This window comes from Taudactylus pleione, unplaced genomic scaffold (genome assembly GCF_031769625.1).
Source record: "Taudactylus pleione unplaced genomic scaffold, aTauple2 ptg000341l, whole genome shotgun sequence".
Taxonomy (NCBI): Eukaryota; Metazoa; Chordata; class Amphibia; order Anura; family Myobatrachidae; genus Taudactylus; species Taudactylus pleione.
The window spans coordinates 801,556-824,233 of NW_028284742.1; the positions used below are offsets into that span (position 1 = coordinate 801,556).

The following is a 22,678-nucleotide window of genomic DNA, read 5'->3' on the forward strand; positions in this document are numbered from 1 at the left end:
AGGCATCCAACAGTGAGATGCAAAGCTTTTGATTGTTTTTGGTATCACTTGCACATGTGATCTAATATTTTCTATCTAGGACACAACAACAGTACAACAGGCTGACAAAAGGAAACCTCTCTGCAGTATTGCACTGTACCTGTTCCAGCCATTCACCCGATTTTTTATAAGTTGTTGGAGGACATGGTCACCCAGAAGTCATATTGATTTGCCATATTTCTTTGTTAGTGCTTGTAACAATTATTTATCTTACAGTATAATGCTGAAAGGGTAATCCAGTTTCAGGTGATGTGTCATGGCTGTGCACATATCGGTCAGTTATGGTTATGCCAGCATTGCAAGTTGTCCTGTGCACTTATATGGTGTACGAGAAAACACTTGTGATGTAGATGGATGTCATATGTCATTCCTGTTAGGAGGGAGAGTGCTCAGTGCTGTCTATGCCGGATCTGGGATTCCATACCTAGACTGAGGTACACGACCACCAACCTACGGCGCATATTCAGAGCCATTTCCATTCTGGCGGCCGCTCGCTCTGAATGTGGGCATGTTTGTTTCTATTTTTTTTTGGTCTCCGGCCGCTTGCAAAGCTGAGGGTGACCACCCACAGCTTGTGCGAGCAGGCTGGAGACCGTCGCGATAATCGCGACCATCAGCCTTGCGCCGAGACCTTGGGGCAGGGTCTAGCTGCCGCAAGGCCGAGTGGACTTCCTGCTCTAATAGTGCAGGAAGTCCACTACTGACATCAATAGTGATGTCAGTTGGACCACCCAACAAACGCCAGGAACGTCTGCATTTGTGCAGCCACCCCCCCTACCCGCCCACAAAATAAGGCGAGCTGTCAATCAACATCGACAGCCGCCCCGTCTTGTTGCAAGCACCGTAGCGACTGAACTTCAGTCACTCAGCGGGGCTCTAGCACCCCGGACCCGGCGCATGCGCAGTGCGCAAACATCGGGCCGTTGCGAGCGCACAGCGCTTGCGAGCAGCCATGAATCAGCTACTAAGTGCGCTACTGCACATGCGCAGCCTACCCACACATTTTCTCCCTCCATTGAGGTAGGACGTGCCCCTCAGCATCTCAATGCACTGGAGACTGGATCATACAGCAGAGGTACCATAAGTACCATTGTATCACCACCTTATCACTACTGCTTACTCTAAAAGAGCCATTGATGCCACTTAATGTATAGTACAGGTGCATGCTACCCTAAGCGCACACTACCCGCATTAACCCCATAAGCTCCTGGGCGGAACTGTCTGTACCAGTTTTATGTGCATACTTACACTAACCCAGTGTTACCTTGCATCCTGTTATCTGCTGGTTAATAAATCAACAAGCTTGGTTAAGTTATCTGCCATTTGGACTAACCTCCATCGCACAGCGCTGACACCTATTAACACCGTAGGTTCTGCTAATAATACAGATACAGCAAATCATATCCATTGCATAGAACTAATTACTAAGATTTGTGTTGGATTCATGTTGATTCATTTTTAAACACAGATAGGAACGATCAAAACTGGGAGTTTTTAAAAAATAAAAAATTGGGTATTTACCTAGCTCTTTTGTTTGTCAGGATGGTGTTTTCCGATGTTGTATTTGATCGTTCCTGCCTGTATAAAATCCCTGTGGTTCCTGCTCATGTTTCCCCCCCCGAACAAGCAGCCTGCACATGTCAGTGAAATACAGTATGTGCAGGCTGATTGCGTTTTCTTTAAGTGTGTAAATAGCTACATTTTTAAAAAAAGTTTATGTGCCCCACCCCTAAAGCATAACCAGTCCGGGGCTCCTGGGCCAGTACTGGTTGTTAGAATACAGGGAAACAAATGAATTGGGTTCCAAAGATGGTATGGCAAAACAAAACAATAGGAAGCTGCTGTCACATCACTAGGATTTTGTTGACCTAGGTCAGGAATCCTTGAGCTGGCCTCTGTAGTAGGAGAGCAAATGAAGCTGGGTGGCTTGATGGAGCTCCTTCCCATGGGATATGGATTGAAACATCTACAGTAAAAAGGTAGACAATGTCTAGATAGACACCAGATGTTAGACGGTCAATAGGTCGAGAGGAACATACGGTCGACACACTAAAGATCGACATGTAATAAAGGCAAAAGGTAAAAATTGTTGACATGGTCAAAAGGTCAACATGCATATGGTCAACACAAAAATGGTTGCCACGTTTTTTTTTTCTAACCCTAATATTCACCCTAACCCTAACATTTCCCTTGGTGCCTAACCCTAACCCTCCATCCTGGTGCCTAACCCTAACTATCGGGGTAAGTGCCTAATCCTAACTGTTGGGGTAAGTGCCTAACCCTAACACTCCGGTAAGTGTCTAACCCTCACCCTAAAAAAAAAAAAAAACAGGTGTCGACCATTTTCGTGTTGACCATTTTAGGGTTGACCTTTTGACTCTGTTGACCATTTGTACCTGTCGACCTTCTTACATGTTGACCTTTAGTGTGTCAACACTATGTCCCTGTCAAACTGTTGTCCCTGTTGACCTATTGCCTGTCTAACATCTGGTGTCTATCTAGATATTGTCTACCTTTTTAGTGCAGATCTTTAGACAGGATTCCTTCCCATGCAGATCGGCTACCGTGGAATGGATGAGAGGAAGAACATGATGCAGGTTAGGAAGCCCTGAGAATAACAGAGGCAGCAACTGGATGAGTCTCTAGTATATGAATACTCTCGTTGTGATAAAGACTGAATGATAAGGCTGAGGGGCTTGAGCACAGGCTGAGTATGATAGGTGAATGCTGGGTGTGCTAGAAACTGAAGCACAATAGGGGCGGATATCAGAGTCTTTGATATTGTGCACAGCCTAGACAGATGACATGGACTTGCTGGATGTTGAGCACAGCCTAACAAAGTGACAGAGTCTTGCTGGGTATTGTGCAAACTGCAAAGACAGATGATGGAGTAGGGCTGGGTATTGGCAGAGTCTCCTAAGTATAGCACACTGCCTGGAGCTGATGACAGTGTCTTGCTGAGTACAACGCACAACCTGACATAGATGACAGAGTCTGTTAAGTATAGCACCCAGCCAGGAACTGATGATGTCTGCTGGGAACAGCGCAAAACCTGGAACTGGTGACAGTGTATACTGAGTATAATGCACTGGCAGGAACTGATAACAGCGTCTGCTGAGTATAGCACACAATCTGAAACTGAAAACAGTGTCTGCTGAGTACAGCACAATGCCTAGAAGTGATGACAGCATATACTGAGTATAGCGCACAGGTGGAAACTGATGACAGAGTCTGCTGAGTGTAGCGCACAGTCTAGAATTGATGACAATGTCTGCTGTGTATAGTGAGCAGTCAAGAACTGAACTGCAACAGGTGCATGGGTACACTGATCCAGGAGCCAGGAAACAGGACTCATGGAGAGAAGGTTGCCAGTCCAAAATTAAATAGAATACCCTTATCACCGATAGGCTGAGGAGAACAGGTGAGCAAGTAGTGGAGCCCGATTGGTGGGATTCAGTCAGGTGATAGCAGCCAATATGGTGGCACCCATACTCTGCTAGTGTGGGAGCCGATGCCGAAATAGATGACAACCACCCTACTGGTTGGCAGGGATGTTTTCTGTGGCCAGAAGGGACACGGATGTCCGTGAGATGGCACCGGTAACAAGACCCTGAACCCCGATGTGTAGCTTTTTAGAGGTCCACACAGCTGTCCCCCCTCCCTTATTGTATCATTGCATAGTCATGGTATTCATCTGACAAAAGATTCTGCCCTGCCTGGGAAAAACAGCTGCACTAGACTCTGGAAAGAGGAGCAGTCTGTAGGATTAATGTTCACCCTACTGTAAAGTGCAGCATTAAAGAAATAAGAAAGTAGAAAATATCAAGTTTAGATTAATGCAAACAAATTGTTTGTTACATACGTTCATCTTTCCACTGAAAAGAACATAACTCTAGCAATAGTTATTTTTTGAACTGTTTATTCTTTCTCTAGTTCTTTATGCTGGATGTTATTATAAGTTTCATCTTATTTTATAAAACGTGTAAGTTACAGTTTCTTAAAAATGTTTATTATGTACAGTATGATGCATTTATAGTATGATTACCACTACAGCCATGAGAGGTGATTATGTCTCAATAAGAGAATGGCTGGATTTTCATAGTTCTGAAAATTAGTACACAGGAAAAAGTGTGTATACCATAGTAACTAGTACACGCAACTTGTTTTGCAAATTGTAACAATAAAAGAAAATCAGTATTCAAACAGCTTGTGATAAATCTTGAAATCAAATAAACAGTTTTGTATAATATTCCAAACCATTACTGAATTCAGGATGTAACACTTCCTACCAAAGAGTCTGTAAGTATATGTTTGACATGTATTATGGCTGTGTGACATAGAATACAGATGTTCCCTTATACATGCCCTCATACATTGTACCTGGCGCGCCAAACAGCCAGGTTCCGTGTGACTCTGCTAGCGCCGGGCATCTTTTTTGCTCGAAAATGTATATTAGTTGCATTGTGATACAACTAGGAAGCACCAGGAGACTGTGCTGATTAATTTGATATGTGACACGTGTATATCTATGTGCGACTGAGTCTCTGAATCGGTATATGATGTGCTATGATGCAGAGGTTGCTACTTTTTTCCACACCAAGTTTCGTTGTGCTTCATTTATAGACCCACGGGTAGATGCAGGGCCGTAGCTAGGGTAGTGCGGCCGGTGCCATGGCACAGGGCACAACAGGTCAGGGGGCGCTGTTTGGGCCTGTCAAATTTCTGATTATTATCATTCTTGCTTATAGCTTCCTCTTATTTCATCCCTAGCATCTCCTGGCCTGCCCTATCTCTTCCCTGGCCCTTCTCCATGAAGCCATGGCCCTTTTCTGGGTGCATTATGTCTCTTTGAAAAATGAGGGGGGCGCCAATGTTCTTTCTGGCACAGGGCACCAAAAAGTCTAGTTATGGCTCTGGATAGATGTACTAAGCTTTGGAGAGAGATAAAGCGAAGAGAGATAAAGTACCAACCAATCAGCTCCTAGCTGTCACTTTACAGGCTGTGTTTGCAAAATGGCAGTTAGGAGCTGATTGGTTGGTACTTTATCTCTCTTCACTTTCTCTCTCTCCAAGGCTTAGTACATCTACCCCTGTGTCGCACAATCTGATTATACAAGTGATGCATATCAAATGAATCAGCATGGTCTCCTGATACACCCCCTAGTACATTGCGCTGCAACTAAGACACATTTTTTTGCCAAAAAGATGTGAAAAAGATGCCCGGTGTTAGCAGAGTCACACAGGAACTAGCGCTCACTTGCGCCAGGCATTTCACACCACGTGGTGTATCCGAGAATAGATGTATGAGGACATATCTGTAGTTAAATTCATTGTTTTAAATTGGCACAACTAATACAATAACTGCTGTGTTCATTTGCTGAAACACTGCTGCTACTCTGTTTAATTCATCCCCTCACAGCTAGGATAGTTTTATTTTTCTGTAGAAAAACATTATTAGCCTCCTTAAAGTCTGTTTTATTTCTGTGTAATAATAACATTGGCATCAAATACCATTTAAAGTTTTAAACCAGTCAGGGTGTTAAAAATGTGGTGTTTTAAAATGGTTAAAAAAAAACCGTTGACCTACATTGTGAGTGAGTAGTACACATAGAGCATCTATACCAAGAGACAATAGCTACAAGTGTAAAACTGTCTAAAAACATTTCATAGAGGTTAAAAAATGTGTCTCCATAAACCAGTAAATATCTAAAGACACAGGGCCTGATTCAACACGGATTGCAACTGCAACAGCGTATGCAGATCGGCCGATGGTGCGTACTGTGCATGTGTATGCATCGCATTGCACTTGCGTGAGTTGGCATTGCGATCATCTACTCAGATACAAAGCCATCGCAGACCGAGGGACAGGACGTCAGTGTTTGGGGGTGGTGACGGGGGAGTGGTCAGAGAAATGCAGGCTTGTCTGTCCAGGGATGTTTCTAGAGAGGAGGGGGCCCGTGTGCAGTCTCCGGCATGGGCCCCCTCCTCTCTGTCCGGCAGCTGGCAGCGCACTGAAATGTGCGTGGCCAGCGCTGGAGTTATAGACTCTGGGCACTAGAGTGCGCCCAGAGTCTATAGAGTATGCACAGGTCACAGGGAAAATGGCTGCAGTGGCCATTTTCCCTGTACTGCGCATGTGCAAACGACAGGAAAATGGCCACGGCAGTCATTTTCCAGTCGTTTTTACAGCGCCGGACCCACGTGTTGACGTGGGACTCCAGAAAGGTAAGTAATACTATGAGTGCAGGGTGTGGGTCCCTTCTGGACTCAGGGGCCTGTGTGCCCCGCACACCCTGCACCCAATATAGATACGCCCCTGTGTCTGTCCATTTGAACGCCGTTGCATGGGCATGCATAAGTTAGCCACTGCGATGGCATATGCAGCTTGAGTAGTCACTGTGTGCGATGAGGTTAGCAATATCTGAGTAAGGTATTGCGGATGTGAGATAGCGGTAGTGGGCGTCTCTATGCTGGCTTTGCGACGGCTTTGCGATTGCAGTCATTAGCATATTTTTGCAGCAGACCTGCGTGCGTAATCGCAGCTGCGATCGTGATCTGTAGTGAATAAGGCCCATAATTTGCATTATGCTATGTATATTTCACTAATGTGCAAGAATGAAGGGCTGGTCAAAATCTAAAATTCTATGTACAACACTTATTGGATCAGACTACACCCTGCTCTAAGAAGAAGTTGGGTCCAGTAAAACAATGCTCTCTTTTACATGTATATCGTGCATTGTATTATTGTTTGATATTCTGAGCCAGCCTAAAGATTATTGAGAGCCAAAAATCACATAGATTTATATCAGCTATTCCTAAAAATGTTTTCTAAAAAATATGTCACAAGAGTTTACCAAAACAGGAAAGCTATTCATGATATGCAATTAGAATCATTTCAGTATTCAATTTTAAAGGGGGAATGAAACAAACTTGCTCTAATCTGTTTTGGCCTGTTTTGTATACAAACATACAGTACTCATAAGTAATCATGATCTAAAATTTTAAAGGTGTATACTGTACATTGCCCTTTTCTGGGAACATTGTAGATTTTAGAGGGACCTTACCCAGGCACTGTAAAGGTGAGAATATGGGGTCTGAGTTAGAGATGAATGCAATGGCGATTCCGTACGCAGATGGAACGATTGTCATCGGTTATGCGTATGTCACACTGCGCATGCTATGCAATCGCATTGCGATTACAGATGCACATATAAATACATCGCACAGTGATTGACAGCTTGTCAGCGTTTGGGTGTGGTAACAGGGGGGTGGTCAGAAAAATGCAGATGCGCCTGTACATTTAAACGCTGTGTCACGGGCGTGTATAAATTATCCACTGCAGTTGCCAACGCAGCATGAGAGCCCTCTGCGTGAGAGGAGAGCTGCCGGGTCTGTGGCTGGTCAGACCTGCTGCAAGGTTAAGATGGCCGCTCGATGTGCGTCGATGTTAGCAATATGTACACAGGTATGCCTTGTCGCACACAGGTAAGAAGGCAGCAGTGGGCATCTTTATGCTCAGGTGGTATTTGCCATCATTAACATATTTTTGCAGCTACATTGCGTACGAAATTACAACTGCAATTGCATTACTGCCCATCTCTGCATTAGGCACATGGTCCATACATACCCGTGTTTAATTTCACTTTACATTCTATATTTATATCTGGAAATCTTTTACTTTTTAAATCAAGTTCTGTATAATGAACATGTTGATTATGCTGATTATCGATGATACTGGGTTAATCATCTCACTATATTTCTGCTGGTTACGAGCCTGTTGTGCAACAGTCTGTTGCCTCATTTACTGAATCATTGAAACCTATGGTAAATGCAGTGTCAGTACTCACTGACATTCTTATGATTACTTGATGGGCCAGGAAGATTGCTGTTTGTTGTATTTTTACAGCAGTAAAGCCAAATACTAAGTGCCATATCTACTGTATGTAGACTTAAACTACGTAACCCAAGTTAAGGTTGTGCCGTCTGGAGAATCTAGTTAGTGCTTATTCTCATTGTGTTAATGTTAAACAAATCTTGTGCTTCCAATGCCTAACTTATCACAGACACCCAGCTAAGATTTCTGAAACAAATTCCCCAGAATGTTAACAGAGATTGCTGAAGAACTTTGGATTTTATTGAGTTATTGAAAAATGTGTGTACAGTATAAGTCTGTGTTCATGATATGTACTTTACACAGTACTATAGTACTCGTAGTCCCCAATAACCAATTAAGCAACTTAACTTTCCCACCACAGCTCTAGAGTTCGACAAGCTTACCATAGATTACTGTAGTTGGTGATATTGGTCATTTGCCAAAAACTCCATAGATACAGTACATATCATGATCAAGGACTAATTTATATAATAACAAAATGGGAAGTTTGGGCACAGTACATATAGTCACAATAAGAGATTTGTGCAGGACATTGGACCAGAGCAACCATCTGATGTATGCACAAGGTTCTAAGGACATCAACAATATGGGCCTAATTCAGGGGTCTTTTGCCGCAGACGCTACTGTGCCTTTATGTTAATGCCACAGCTGATGTTCTTCCTACTGAGACGCCCATCATCTGCAGTGCTATCTGTCACTGTGCGTGTTAAGATACATCATTGGTCGCACCTTCGGAGATTGCACCTGCCCTATGGATACACAGAATCTCCATCTGAACATGTCTGCCAGTGTCAGTGTAACTTGCTCTTTAGACACAGTCACTGACTGCGACACACCTGTGATACGCCCACGTTTGGCTAGTCACCCCCATATTACCTCCTAGGAATACACCCTGAAATCCTCAGCTCTTTTGTCCAAATTTGTTCAGCGGCTTAGAGTGGCAACCATTACACAGTGCACCTCGGATGCATTTGCAGACTGAAAACATTGGCTGCTTCCGTGTGGCATTGACACCACGTGCACCTCTGTTACTTGGAACACAAGTGCAGAAATTGGGCCACCAACACCAGAACTCAATGTGTAACAGGTCCCTACTTCAGAGCAAGGCAGTAATGGGCAATGAAATCTCTGTGCAGATTGTTTGTTAATGCTGTTTCTATGTAATATGCTTAACATAAATATCCTTGCAATGTGATGAACAGTGGTGTGTGTAGACCTGATTAGGGTCTACATGCCAATGTCTACACAGTTGAGCAATTATCAGTAAACCAAGCATGCACCTTAGTCGCACAGCGCATATGTTAAGATACTTTACCGTAGTCACTGGCAGCTTCAGTTTACTTGCAGTGTGATTGAAAGTCAAGGGGGAAGTAACGGGGAGTGGTGACAAAGAACTTAGGTGTGTCGTGACTGTTTTGGGGGGGGTGTCACATCCTGCATCATAGATTCTGTATGCAAGAAATCTGGCTTCAGGGTATCAGTTCCCAAGGCTATTCTGCTGGACCATAATCTTATTCAGGACTGTGACAATCAAATGATCTGCAACCGATGTTGCATCTTTCTACACAGATGTTGCGACAATTTATGCAGATGCTTGGATTAGTAAAGCAGCAGGTGGGCATCTCAATACATCTCCCAACGGCTGCGACATTTGTATATTTTCGTGTAGCAGCTGTGTACACATATGCACAGAGCTGTAGAGAACTCTGTCAGGCCCTGGTACTTTTGGGGGGCATGCCCTAATGTAAAGTGGCAAGGCCACGCCTCCTTATGAAAAAAAAATGCATTTGCTCCGCCGCAAAGCAATGCAGCGTGCTCCTCAGGGGGGCACCATGTGCTCCTCAGCCTGGGACAAGGGGGGCTGGGGTGTGATCAGTGTGATCGCTCCCCCACACACACATATAGAGACTGCTGCTGCTGATCAGCAGCAGCCTCCCTGGTATCACTGCAGCTCAGCACAAAGCAGAGTGTGCTGGGCTGGAGAGACACATGCTGCTGCCGCTGACAGGTAATGGAGGGGGGTAGGCGGCGGACGAGGGCCCTCGCCGGCCCTCTCCTTCAAGCTTGGGCACGGGTGATTAGTACCCCCTCTCGGCGACTCTGCATACACAGCAGTGGAAACATTAGCTTATAACTCTGAATCAGACCTTGTGTATAGTGTGACTAACAGTGGAGTCTGTGTACAGTGTGACTAACACAGTACTATGACTTACAGTGGACACTCTGCAATGTGGCTGGGAAGGGGGTTTCCTTGAAATGTGACTCATGACTGGTGATGATATTGTTGACTAGTAATAGTGTTTATATGCATTGCTGGTATAATCATGTGGAAGCATAATAGTAAGATTGAAGGTTGTGGTGTAAAAACAACTTAAAAAAGGCACAATTTGTTCTGGCTCATCCCTGTTTTTTCAGAGCTACAATAAGACCAAGCTGAACTTAAGTATCTATGTAAGCTTTAGGGTACATTTGAAATATTTCCCCTCTGTCCCCAAATATTTTACTAGCAATGCCTCCCCACATAAATATAAAAGTAGGACCCCCACATAATTCATCAGTACTGTATAGCCACAGTGAGCATACAGAAGTGTATCAGCAATGCCCACACACATTGTTATATCAGCACTATCCACACTATCTCCAGAGACAGCAGCGGAAGCGTGTATGGTGTAGGTGCTTTTGATTAGGATATGTTATAGGGGCAAAGTGATCTTACACAATTGATACATAGTTAAATAAGAAATTGCCATACCTTTTACAAGTATAAAATCTACATGTGTGTAATCATAGATCAGCATTATTAAGGTGACTCAACATATGATATTTCACAAAGTAGCAATCCACTACCACTGCACAATGTACATGATGTTAGATAAGATTGTATTAACTGATTCCAAGGATTGAACCCTTATGGGTATATTACCCAGTATATGTAATTTCTACACACGTTTGTAATGCAGTCTCTCTATTTTACAATATTCAATTAGAACTAACATATTTAAAATATAAAAAAATGTATTATATGTATAACAAATGCATGACTTTTACAAATGGGACAGATTATGTAAGCCATGTAATGTTTTCTTCCAAAATATACTTATATTAATATGTAGCAATACTAATGGCTATTTCACACATTCAGATTCCCCAATATAGGCAACAATCAATTAGCTTCAGTTCCATCGACAGTAATGTAATGTACCTAATACATCATGCAATGCAAAGTCTTGTTTTGTCATTCAGTGCAGAAACCCACATGACATTGCAGCACGTTGTTAAAAATGAAAATGTCCATAAATAAATTAGGTGTTAAAACAGAAGAGTTGGACGCTTAATAAAAAAAATATTGCAACTTTTTCATTGCCAGGGGCCTAGAGCACATTACATTATGTTGTAGACTCATACAGCATTGATGAGGCCAAAGTAGATGTAAGTTGTCTGACCTAATCTTATCACCATCTATGATTCCTCCGTGGTCTGGTGCAGGGTTTTCCAAGGTTATCTAAGGTCTTTAAGCAGTTATGAAACAAATTCATTTACACATCACTCATTGCACTAATCATGAAATCTAATTGGGAATCTCACAAAGACCAGTTTACAAAGTAAATAATGCCCCTAGAGAGCTGTAATAAATATCATTGTGTAAAACTATTGAACTAACAAAACTTCTATAATAGAAAAGGCAATTTTTTTTTAGTAGCGGTGTAATGTAATGTGGCCCTCTATAATTTAATGGAATATAATATAATTATTGTTTTAGCATCCATAAGAAAACTTCTATTTTCAAGTAGAAAATAATATAATTTCATAATAAAGAAGAACAGCAGGGATCTGCCCAATTAACTGTTATGTTCCCCGATAATACATCTGGTTTCATATGACTGCAAAGGGTTAAAGTCCAAATTACCAAAGGTTGAAAAGTAAGACGATTACATTTGCATAAACCTCTTAATCTTCTAATAAGGGCCCTGTGGATGCTTGTGTGGGAGCTGTTATTGCACAGCTAAACTGATAGAAAATACCATTAGAACTTTATTATGTACAAAGTAGAAAATGGGTCTTTTAAATCTTCAACTACTGTTTCTTAGTATCCACAGTTACCAAATTATAAGTAAAAGCACTTAATAAGGGTACTGCAGAGATCTATTATGTCAATTATTATATCTTTCATATTTATAGCTAAAATGTCAGTCTATTTTTTTTCTTGATCTTTTTATCTCAAAACTTAATGAACCTTGGTGGTAGCGGAAGACACAGCAGTGAACTGCAGATCTTCTCTGCACAAAGGTACAGCATAATAAAGCACACTGTGACCAGAGAGAGAGGGCAGTAAGTCGAAACAGGAAGGGTGGGGGGATTACAGAGGAGCGGAGTGATCGTCAGAAGAGGGAGCTGCAGGCAGTGAAAGCCTTTCCACAATATATGCATAAAAAAGAAAGATCATGCAGCTTTAAAATGCAAATAAAGTGCAGTCAATCTATAGAGTCATAATGAGAATTCAACTAATAGAATAAGAAGGCTGCACTGCAATGATAAATAGTCTATACCAACTCTATAGACACAGTAGATGTGACTACTATCACAGTCAGTCAGTAACAAGTACAGGTTAATGTAGTGTTGTGCCTTTTTACTTGCTAATGTTGCAAGCATGCCTTCACATGTGTGTATTGTATGTGTTCTTTGTGTCATTTATAAAGATTTACTGGGATCTTTCAAACGTCCCCTCTCTTATTCCACCTCTGATGTGAATTGGAAGAACTGACACATAATAAGTCAAAATATTCTTACCACAAGCACTGGGACCCCTGTGACCAGGGAGAAGAGAAGAACTGGGGGGATATCGCTGCTCTCATCGGGTCCTGGATAGGGCTTGGTGTAAGAACTATCGAAGCAGAAAAACCCTTGAACATTCACAGTGAACGTGTCTGTGTACTCGAAGTAATAAGCCAGCATTACAGTCCCTGCCATGATCACCATCTGGAAATAAAGCATGATCGTCAGGGAGAATTGAAAACTCATTTAAAGAACCATCCACACATCAAAGGCACAACCGGAGCTCTGGAGCTGTCCCTGCTTCCAGTGCTGGAGCTCGGGAGCTGTCCCTGCTTTCAGTGCTGAATTGTAAATCTCTTTCCAGGAGAGACACTTGAGTTCCAATAGCAGGGTTCCTTCACCCAGAAAAAAGCTCATACAAAACAAGATCATCTACTTAATTAAAATGGTTGCTGGATTCACTGGCAGATTTGCATCAGATGCCTACACATAGTAAGTTGAATTCAATGACTGACGTTTAAAGCTCCAGCTTCACGATAATTATTTCCCCCTTTCCCTGATTAGACAAATCACTGATCCATTGTAACCTCCAAACAGAATTCACATGGTTACAGCTGCTTCCCAGGTGGTGAAAAATAAGAGATATATATATTTTTCCTCCTTGCCACAGTGCTGTGTTTCAAAAAGAAATTCATGTGGTGAGCCTGCCCCATTGCAAAGCCATCCTCTCCTTCCCACTATTTTGTCATGTAAGGCTGGATCTTTAAACCAGAAATCCCAGCAGAAAGGATCAGATCCTCCCTCTGTGTACAGTAAGACACAGAAGCCGTTGTCCTGATTGCAAGAACTGAGCTGAATAAATCTGGGAGAATTAGGAAGAAATATGATCTTGTCTCTTTACAGAATATATGTGTATTAATATTTTTTAAGCTAAATGAAAACAAATTTGACAAAAATGTCCATAGCAAGAATCCTTCTTGTTACTCCTGCAATCTGGTTTATTGTAAAGACATATTGTCTGAACCTCACAGACATTTGGTTAACACGTTGCATCCAGAGCAAATCTAGCATCTCCTACAGTATTTTTTTCTTAATCTCTGCAATGTGAATAACTTCCTCCTCTTGGCTCAAACTCCTCCCCTTCAAGATACAAAAGATTTCTCTGTAGCCTAGAACACGTCCTCCCCCCTGCACTTCATAAACGGACACTGCAAAAATTAATATTAAGAATGACTTGATTGATCTGAGAATGCCTTAAGGAGACATTCATGATATAAAATAAAATACTGTTAATGGTATATAAATGTGTTTCAGTTAATGGATTTCTGGACATGAAAGTTTATTAAATGTCTCTCTCAAATTCATACACTTTTATGTGTTTTACTATATGTTATTTGGTTCAGATTTTAAAAATTATTTTAGGTGCTACTGCATGTTGTTTTGGTGTTGTCTGCATTTGCGGAAATTATTCCATATTTGTAAGTGCTAAAGGTGTTATAATGTGTTCCTTCTATTTGCAAACTATGAATATGTTTCATAGAGGTATAGCAACAATACCAACTCATTTAATTAACCATTGAAATTGCACAATAACCCTTTTACTCTACAACCTGTTTTTCATATTTAAGCTCATTAAGTGACTACTAATATAGGCCACAAGACCACAAAATGCTGAATATTTGATAGTCTACAAATATAGGTCACGAATCCACTTATTTGCAAATCCCCCCAAAAAATAGAACAGAAAAAGATAGAGGGGTCAAGTCAATTAATGGCAGAGCTGGCAATGTCTACGATTTACTGCACACCTATGGTCCAATGTGTGCCTTACTGAGGTGGACGGCTAATACATTCAGAGGAGGGGGAGACAAAGGAAGAAGAGGTCACACGTGGAGGTGGCCTGTCACATGTGGGTGGAGGGAGTGGTAAAACAGAGGCTGTCACACTTAGGGTGGGATGTTCTAAAGGAAAAATGCGGGCAAAAATCTGAACACTGCTGTTTTCGGAGTTATGGCCGCATTCCTTAAATGAACAAAGCTCCGGAATGCAATACTTTCTGTAGCCTATGGGACTCTCTTTGCATTGTGCTCTGAAAGGGATCCAATTGAATCCCTCCTAGTGTCCCCCACGGCATCATCATAAACCCGGAACTTCACTCTACACAAAAAAAGCTATTTTCGGATAAAGAGTTGTCCTTTGCAATTTTAATCGCAATTTTAGGTACATACCAGCATTATAAATGGCATTTCACTGTGCCTGAAATGTAAAATGTAAAAAAAAATACAGTACGCAACTTCTCTTGGAGAGTTACATTTATTCCTGGCGTCTCGTATCATATAAGTTATGACACATGTGTAAGGGTTAGTCAGGGGCTATAATACACAGGGGTGGGAGGATAAAGAGAGACAGAGGCTGTTGCTCACAGGCGGAGTGAAACAAGCAGATTGTGCCCTCCATACCTCACATTGCAATCCTGTGCCCTACGTATCTCATATGGCCGCCAGCGGCCTAAGTATATCACTTACGTTACCAGTCTGTGCCATCCTTTGCTCAGATTACCAGTCTGTGCAGGGTGGACAAAGGCTGATATTCATTATAGGAAGAGGAGGGATGGGCAGAGGCTATCACTCATGGAGGGGGCTGGAGGTCGGCAGAGACTGTCGCAAGAACTGGGGGAGGGGGATGTACAGAGGCTGTAACTCATGGAGAGGAGGGAGGTGGGCAAATGCTGGCACAAAAAGAGAAGTGCAAGACTTTTTAGAAATTAACAGTATGAGAGAATGGGGGGTATGCGATGAAAGAGGGGGTCTGTAGGGGGGTTATATAGGGGTGTATGTGGTGAGAGGGTCTTTGTGTGCAGTGAGAGAGTCTTTGTGATGTGTGTTTGGTGGTACTGAGGGGTTTGAGTATGTAAAATAAACTATGTGCAGTGCGTTGTATGTGTGCGGTGGGTTATGTAAGTAGAAGTATAATAAAGAAATGATATAACCAGGCAGGTCTGCAGGTATCACCAGCAGGCTTCCAGTGCATTTTCAACAAAATTGATGTTATAAACACATGAGGAGCGATTTATATATCAGCTGTGTGGGTTTTGGACCAGCCATCTCTCGCGTTTGTATGCAAATCACTTGCGAGATTTGTTTTCAATTGTATAGCACTCAAAATGTCAGCGCGCACATTAAAATACACCCATGAGGGACACAGGAAATTTGAAATGGTGGGGAAAAAAGCCCCACGCCCAATTGAATATGCCCCTTACAAAGTGACAATTAGAAACAGGAAATATATTTTTTAACAAATGTAATAATAACATTTGTCAAATAGTTGTATTACGGTGAGGAAACAAAGTATTGTCAAAAATGTAATGAGTACTGACTTAATCTAGATGATCAATACTGATGGAGTACATTTAATTTAGCTGTTCATTTATAGCTGACCCCATAAAGTGAGGAGGAAGTACCAGATTTTATTCGATTTTTTATACAATACATTGTCGTTTATTTATTGTGGCATTTTGAAACATAAATTTGTTGTGTTTGTAGATCCACAGCATGAGTATGGGAGGAGAGGATCATTTAAAAAAAAAAATCTATTATTATTTTTTATGTTTTGTGGTTTTAGACAAAAGGTCAAGATGCTGTACACTTTAACATTCACGCTTGCTACTGGCAATCTAGGATGACAGTCACCTTAAAAGCTCTTTATATTATCAGTTACTGCCAGTTAACCAAGGAGGTGTACCTAATTCTGACTTTGTGAGTTATATACAGTACATACGGTCTTTGGGCAAAATTTACTAAGCGCGGGTTCTAAACCCCAGTGGTTTGGTGGCGGTTTTGCTATCTGCAGATTTACTAAGGCCAAAACCGCTGCAAAACTGCTGTCAAAACTCATTTTAGAATAGAATAGAACAGGGCTGTCATTTAGAAACCGCCGCAAAACCCCGGGGTTTAGAACCCGCCATCAAACCGCCACCAAAGCACCGGGTTTAGAACCCGCTGCTTAGTAAATTCTTTGTGTCTTTAACTTTAATACTATGTCATCTGCAATGCCTAGTATTTGCTACTTAGATTTATTATATTACTAGCGACCCACCCTGGCTTCGTACGGGAGCAATTTTGAATATAAGGCAATAGTCTTTTCTAACCAACACGAAAAGTTTTAAGAGTCCATTTATAAATGAGTTTTATTATACACAGCAGGTTTTAAAACTTGCTACGTATAATAAATGGTGCTCCAGCCAATCAGCTCAGCTATAATTTTTCAAACAGATGACAGTTAGGAGCTGATTGCCTGGAGCACCATTATCACCATTTGACGTGAAATGGAAAAGGGGCATGCAAAGTTGTCCATGAGAAAAACAGTCTCCACTTAAGTCAACTCCAGCCTGGTTTAGTGTCTGTCCCTGTGCTTTATTTATTGTCATGCCAAAGCAGACTCTTACCGGGACTTGGACTCGTTTGAATTTAAAGAATCATCTTTCACATAAATGACATACATTATAAATGATAAAAAAGGGAAAAATTTAATTCTGTATCAGTAAACAGAGCTTACATCAATTTTTCTGGAGAAACCGGATAATATGTATAAATCTCTACATGGTATAAAATAAAGTCCATCATTGTGATATATCTTTAACGATTTAGGCAGCATAAGCCAAGAAAGCACCCAGATGGCCGTTTTTTCATTGACTTGCTTCACTAAAATCATCAGTGCTCAGCTCCCTTTTGTCGTACATTAATGTGTCATACATCTAGACCTTCATCGACAAATTCTCTACAGACAAGTGAAAATTTCATAAAATCCATCGAGTGGTACTTGAGATTAGCCCGAACAGAGAAACAGACGCCTACCAGGGACTTTATTTTAAACTATGTATAAATCATTTGAAATGCTGCAAAAACAACTTGAAGGTGGTTTATGAGTAAAATCAAAATTTTGTTAAATTCTCAATATAACAATCTCAATACTTTAAGGAGTACAGGAAACTTTCTGAATTCGGGTTTAGTATATTTTATTGGCACTCATTATGTCAACATTCATAAATAGACATGAGAGTAATGACATGCAGCATGTCAACATGCTTGGGATTTTGACATTGATCATGTTGACATTCATCATGTCAACACTGATGAAATGTCAACATGATTAGAATGTCAACAAAATGTTCCCTGGTGGTCTAGCGGTAACTTACCCCATTTGGTGGTCAGTTGATGGGGACTTCGGGCTGATCCTGCGCGGTTCCAGTGGTATCACTAACCCCTAACCCCACCCTTTTGTGCCCATGCCTAACATCCCCTCCAGCAGCCTAACTCTAACTTTACCACCTAGTGCCTAACCCTAACCCCCTCCCCTGCAGCCTAAAGCTGCATACACATGTAAAGATTTTCTGTCCAACCATCCAACTAGTTGATTGGTTGGAATGAAAATCTGGCAAGGTATTGGAGTAACTGATGATCAGCAATTTGCTCCTAAATGCCAGAAAACAGATGAGGCAAGATTGTTAAATGTTTGATCTAAACAATTTGTTCAAACAACAGTTTTTGTCCATTTTCCAGCATTTGAGAGCAAATTGCTTATTGTCATTTGCTTTCATACCATACCAAATTTTTATTCCAATCAATCAACTAGTAGGGTGGTTGGACAGAAAATCTTTACGTGTGTATGCATGTGAACTAGTATTGGCACTTACACCAACCCCATACACATTGAAAGAGACATACCGGGCCAAATGTAATAGGGTGAGAGTTTAGAAACTGTGAGTATTTAGCAGAGAACTCTCACACTGGTTGAGTTTTATCTTCAAAATGGGAAAACATCTGGATTGGTGTTTAAATCATGCGAGTTTTTTGAGTCTACAAACATGCACGTTTGCATGTTCTCGGACTCTATTACATTTGCGAGATTAAAAAGTCTGAGAGCTTACTGCTAAACTCTCACATTTTCTAATTTCTCACCCTATTGCATGGTGGTTCCTGGATTTGCCAAGGTGCAAAATTTCTCCTTATTTTTACTTTGCCCCCAACTTTGAATCATCCCCAATGTGTTTAATATTTATATACTATGGTGCCTCTGGCTCACAGTTTGAGTCACACCTGCATTATCCAATCACCATTCTTCCTTAGACCATGCTTTGTCATCACATCTATCTATGCATGTGTTACTGAAGAATGAGTTACAAATCATTAGCTAAATAGCAATAAGTGACGACTTACTGCTTACATACATTAGTACAGCGGCAAGCAGAGTGACTGTGTGGAACTAACGAACAATAGGAAAAAACCCAATTTCTCTCACCATATGTGCTTATCTGTACACAAGAATCATTCCCAGAACTGTGCAGTTCTATAATTCCCAACTGCCACGATTTTAGCAGGACAGTTCTGCTTTTATGGTGCTGGCCACCCTCAGGCCACAGTGTCACACAGGAGTGTAATGGTTGGGATGAAACTGTTGCTCATCACTGCTTGATGCAACGGTGAATTGATGCCATGTGTATCTAGAATAGAAAGACTAGGAGCAGAACAGCAGCTCAGGAAGTGCTGGACATGCCCTCATTATGTCAATAAATGATGCAAAATCATGCCCCTAATATAGCACATAGGATGGGGGAGGGGTAAGGCGCAGCCATGCCCCTTTTTTGTGGCTGTGATGTGTAGTGGGAAATCATTGCTCCAAGCACTTCAACTAATAGAAGCTCTGAGAGAAGTAGGTATATCTGGTATTTCCATATCTTGGAATAGATTCAATAAAATGTTGGAGTCATTCTATAGTGTTTTCTATTGTGTGAAAATAATTAAATAATAATTTTGTGTTTTTGCCAAGTATTCCATACCTTATGCCATTTCTGTTACTGACTTGCACAGATAAACAAATCGATAAAGTCAGAAGTTGATATATGTATGAATGTAAGTGATTTGAAAATATACAGATGTGTCCTTTTTTATACTGTGGCTTCTGTCATTCCATATAGTCCTTCTCGTAATGGAAAGTGGCACAGGACAGAGCTGATTTTCACAGGGACGGCACATATCTCCGCACTGTCTCCCTGTGTGTCTTTACTCGCATCAGGGCAGACTTGGATCGGGCGGTGGGATTCCGGGTAATTCCATGATGAGCTCCTCTGCTTGGAAGACACGCCCTTATTGATGAGGGAGTGAGGCTTAGCGGGCCACGTTGGGGGGGAGGGGGGCCACTGCCCAGCATATTTTGGCTCACTGTCAGAACATGATAGTAGCAGTCTGGGAACAGAGTGTGATTGTGAGTGTTTGATGCCTCCTGCCCCCGAGATTGCTGGCACTAGTTATACAGTCACTCCCTGATTTTGGTTGGCCCCTCCCCTGAGACCAGCAATGTCCACCAATGACCTGCGCCGTCTCTCCTGTCCTCTTCTTTTGTGTTATTTTTCTGCATCCTCCCATCAATGGGCAAACTGTCTGTCACATTTGTGTCCAGGCAACTCCCACACCTTGTGGGCAGAGGCACAGCACTGTATATTACAGTACCCTGCATACAGGACACCCTACAAGCTGTATAAGCAAGATAAGTAGGACTGGCATTTTTAGTTTTGTAACTGTATTTAGCTCATTAATGTTGGGCAGCTACTACGCACTGCATGCCATGCCAAAAGCCATGCTAGGATTTGTAGTCCTAATTATGTATTATATATTATGCTGTGGCCAGGGGCGTTTTAAGAGAGGAAGGGGCCTGTGTGCAGCCTCCTTTTAGACTCGCCCCTCTGTTAGCGCCCTGAGTGCTGTAGATTCTGGCTTCATGCCAGAATCTACCATGCATGGGCGCCCGCACCTTTTTCCCAGGGACATCTTCTCTGCGCATGCACGAGTCACTGGGAAAATCACCGTAATTCTGGTGTGCTGCAGCATACTGGAATCTGCGGAAAGTGTGCGGTCGGCGGTGTGGCCCCCCTGGACCCAGGAGTCTGTGTGCACCACACACCTTGCACCCATTATAAATACGCCCCTGGCTATGGCCACATTAGTGTTGGTAGGATTATTTATCGAAGTCAGATTTACAGCTAGCTTGGGAGTAGTAGAACAATGTAGTGGAATGACATCACATATGCAAATATTTGGAAACCTACTTATTAAATATATGCAGTATATTCCCCAAAAACAGACGTTTTTGTGTAGTACTGCAAATATTTGGTACCCTCTAAATGTTCTGCCATTTAGGTTTCTATGGGGACTGGTGTGCTGCCGGAATTACCAGGCTCTGTGCTTTGCCCCAATAGGATAATGCCATCTCCAGATGGCACTACCCTATAATAGCCTATGGGCTACTAATTCACACATTTTTCCTCTCCGTCAGCCTTCGGTGACACATGCACCAGCCGACGGATGTGCATGCACATTAGCTGCTGGGGACCCGGACAAGGAAGCACTGTGATAGCTTTATGCTATCTCACTTCTTCCAGCTTTTTTGCAGGGAGGGGATCTTATTGAAGTCCGTCTCCTGGCAAGAAGATTTTAGTAAATTTGCATGAACATATTAATTTTCACATTACAAATTTGGGTGAAAAATATTTATCACATCCACATGTGGATTGTGATAAATATGCTCCTTGGTGATAAATATGCTCCTTGGTAAAGCTTTGACAATTTTATTGACAATACTTGCAATACCTGCAATCCATTATATTTATGATACCTATAGGTGTAATTTTGTCCATTATTACAGTAGGTGGATAGAAATTTCCTGTTATCATGATCCTCAGTGTGGCACAACTAGAATAGTGTTTCTAATATGTGATGTACATACTGTCAATGTTAAATGTACATATTCTGATCAGATAAAGCTATGTAAATGTGAAATGTAGCAACATAAGGGGAATCTGTATTTCACAATATTTCTGAATATTAAATCTAGTATGTGACTATTTGGGTATTTTGTAGTTTTGAATACATATTAACATTTTGTATCAAGAGTGTGTGAGAGACACAGAGTATGCATCAGTGAGTGTGAGAGGCACAGGTCGCGCGTCAGCCTGTGTGAGAGGCACAAAGTGTTTGTCAGCATGTGCGAGACACATGGCATGCTTCAGCGTGTGAGAGGCACATGGCATGCTTCAGCGTGTGAGAGGCACATGGCCTGCTTCATCGAGTTAGAGGCACATGGCATGCATCAGTGAGTGAGAGGCACATGGCGTGCGTCAGCATGTGTGAGAGGCACAGGGCATGTGGTGGCATGTGTAAGAGGCACAGGGTGTGCATCACCATGTGTGAGAGGCACAGAGCGTGTATAAGCATGTGTGAGAGGCACAGGGTGTGCATCAGCATGTGTGAGAGGCACATGGCATGCTTCAGCATGTGAGAGGCACATGGCATGCTTCAGCGTGTGAGGAAAATGGCGTGTCAGCATGTGTGAGAGGCACATGGTGTGTGTCAACATGTGTGAGAGGCACATGGCATGCTTCAGCGTGTGAGAGGCACATGGCATGCTTCAGCGTGTGAGAGACACATGGCATGCTTCAGCATGTGAGAGACACATGGCATGCTTCAGCACGTGAGAGGCACATGGCGTGCGTCAGCATGTGTGAGAGGCACAAGGCATGCTTCAGCATGTGAGAGGCACATGGCATGCTTCAGCGTGTGAGGCAAATGGCGTGTGTCAGCATGTGTGAGAGGCACATGGTGTGTGTCAACATGTGTGAGAGGCACATGGCATGATTCAGCATGTGAGAGACACATGGCATGCTTCAGCGTGTGAGAGACACATGGCATGCTTCAGCATGTGAGAAGCACATGGCTTGCTTCAGCGTGTGAGAGGCACAGGGCGTGTATAAGCATGTGTGAGAGGCACAGGGCGTGCGTCAGCATGTGTGAGAGGCACAGAGCATGCGTCAGCATGTGTGAGAGGCACAGAGCATGCATCAGCATGTGTGAGAGGCACAGAGCATGCGTCAGCATGTGTGAGAGGCACAGGGCATGCGTCAGCATGTGTGAGAGGCACAGG

At 42.3% G+C, this 22,678-nt stretch overlaps 1 protein-coding gene across 3 annotated transcripts in view; it reads right to left on the bottom strand.

Annotated features, from left to right (window-relative positions):
* PLPPR5 (phospholipid phosphatase related 5) overlaps positions 1-13,745 on the bottom strand; it is a 316,334-nt gene extending 302,589 nt beyond the window's left edge. For all 3 annotated transcript variants that reach the window (XM_088443950.1, XM_088443949.1, XM_088443948.1), the window contains exon 1: positions 12,722-13,745. In XM_088443950.1, the coding sequence (XP_088300076.1) occupies positions 12,722-12,952 (231 nt within the window). In that variant the 5' untranslated portion in view covers positions 12,953-13,745. The remainder of the gene's footprint in view (positions 1-12,721) is intronic.
* Between the last annotated feature and the right edge of the window lie 8,933 nt (positions 13,746-22,678).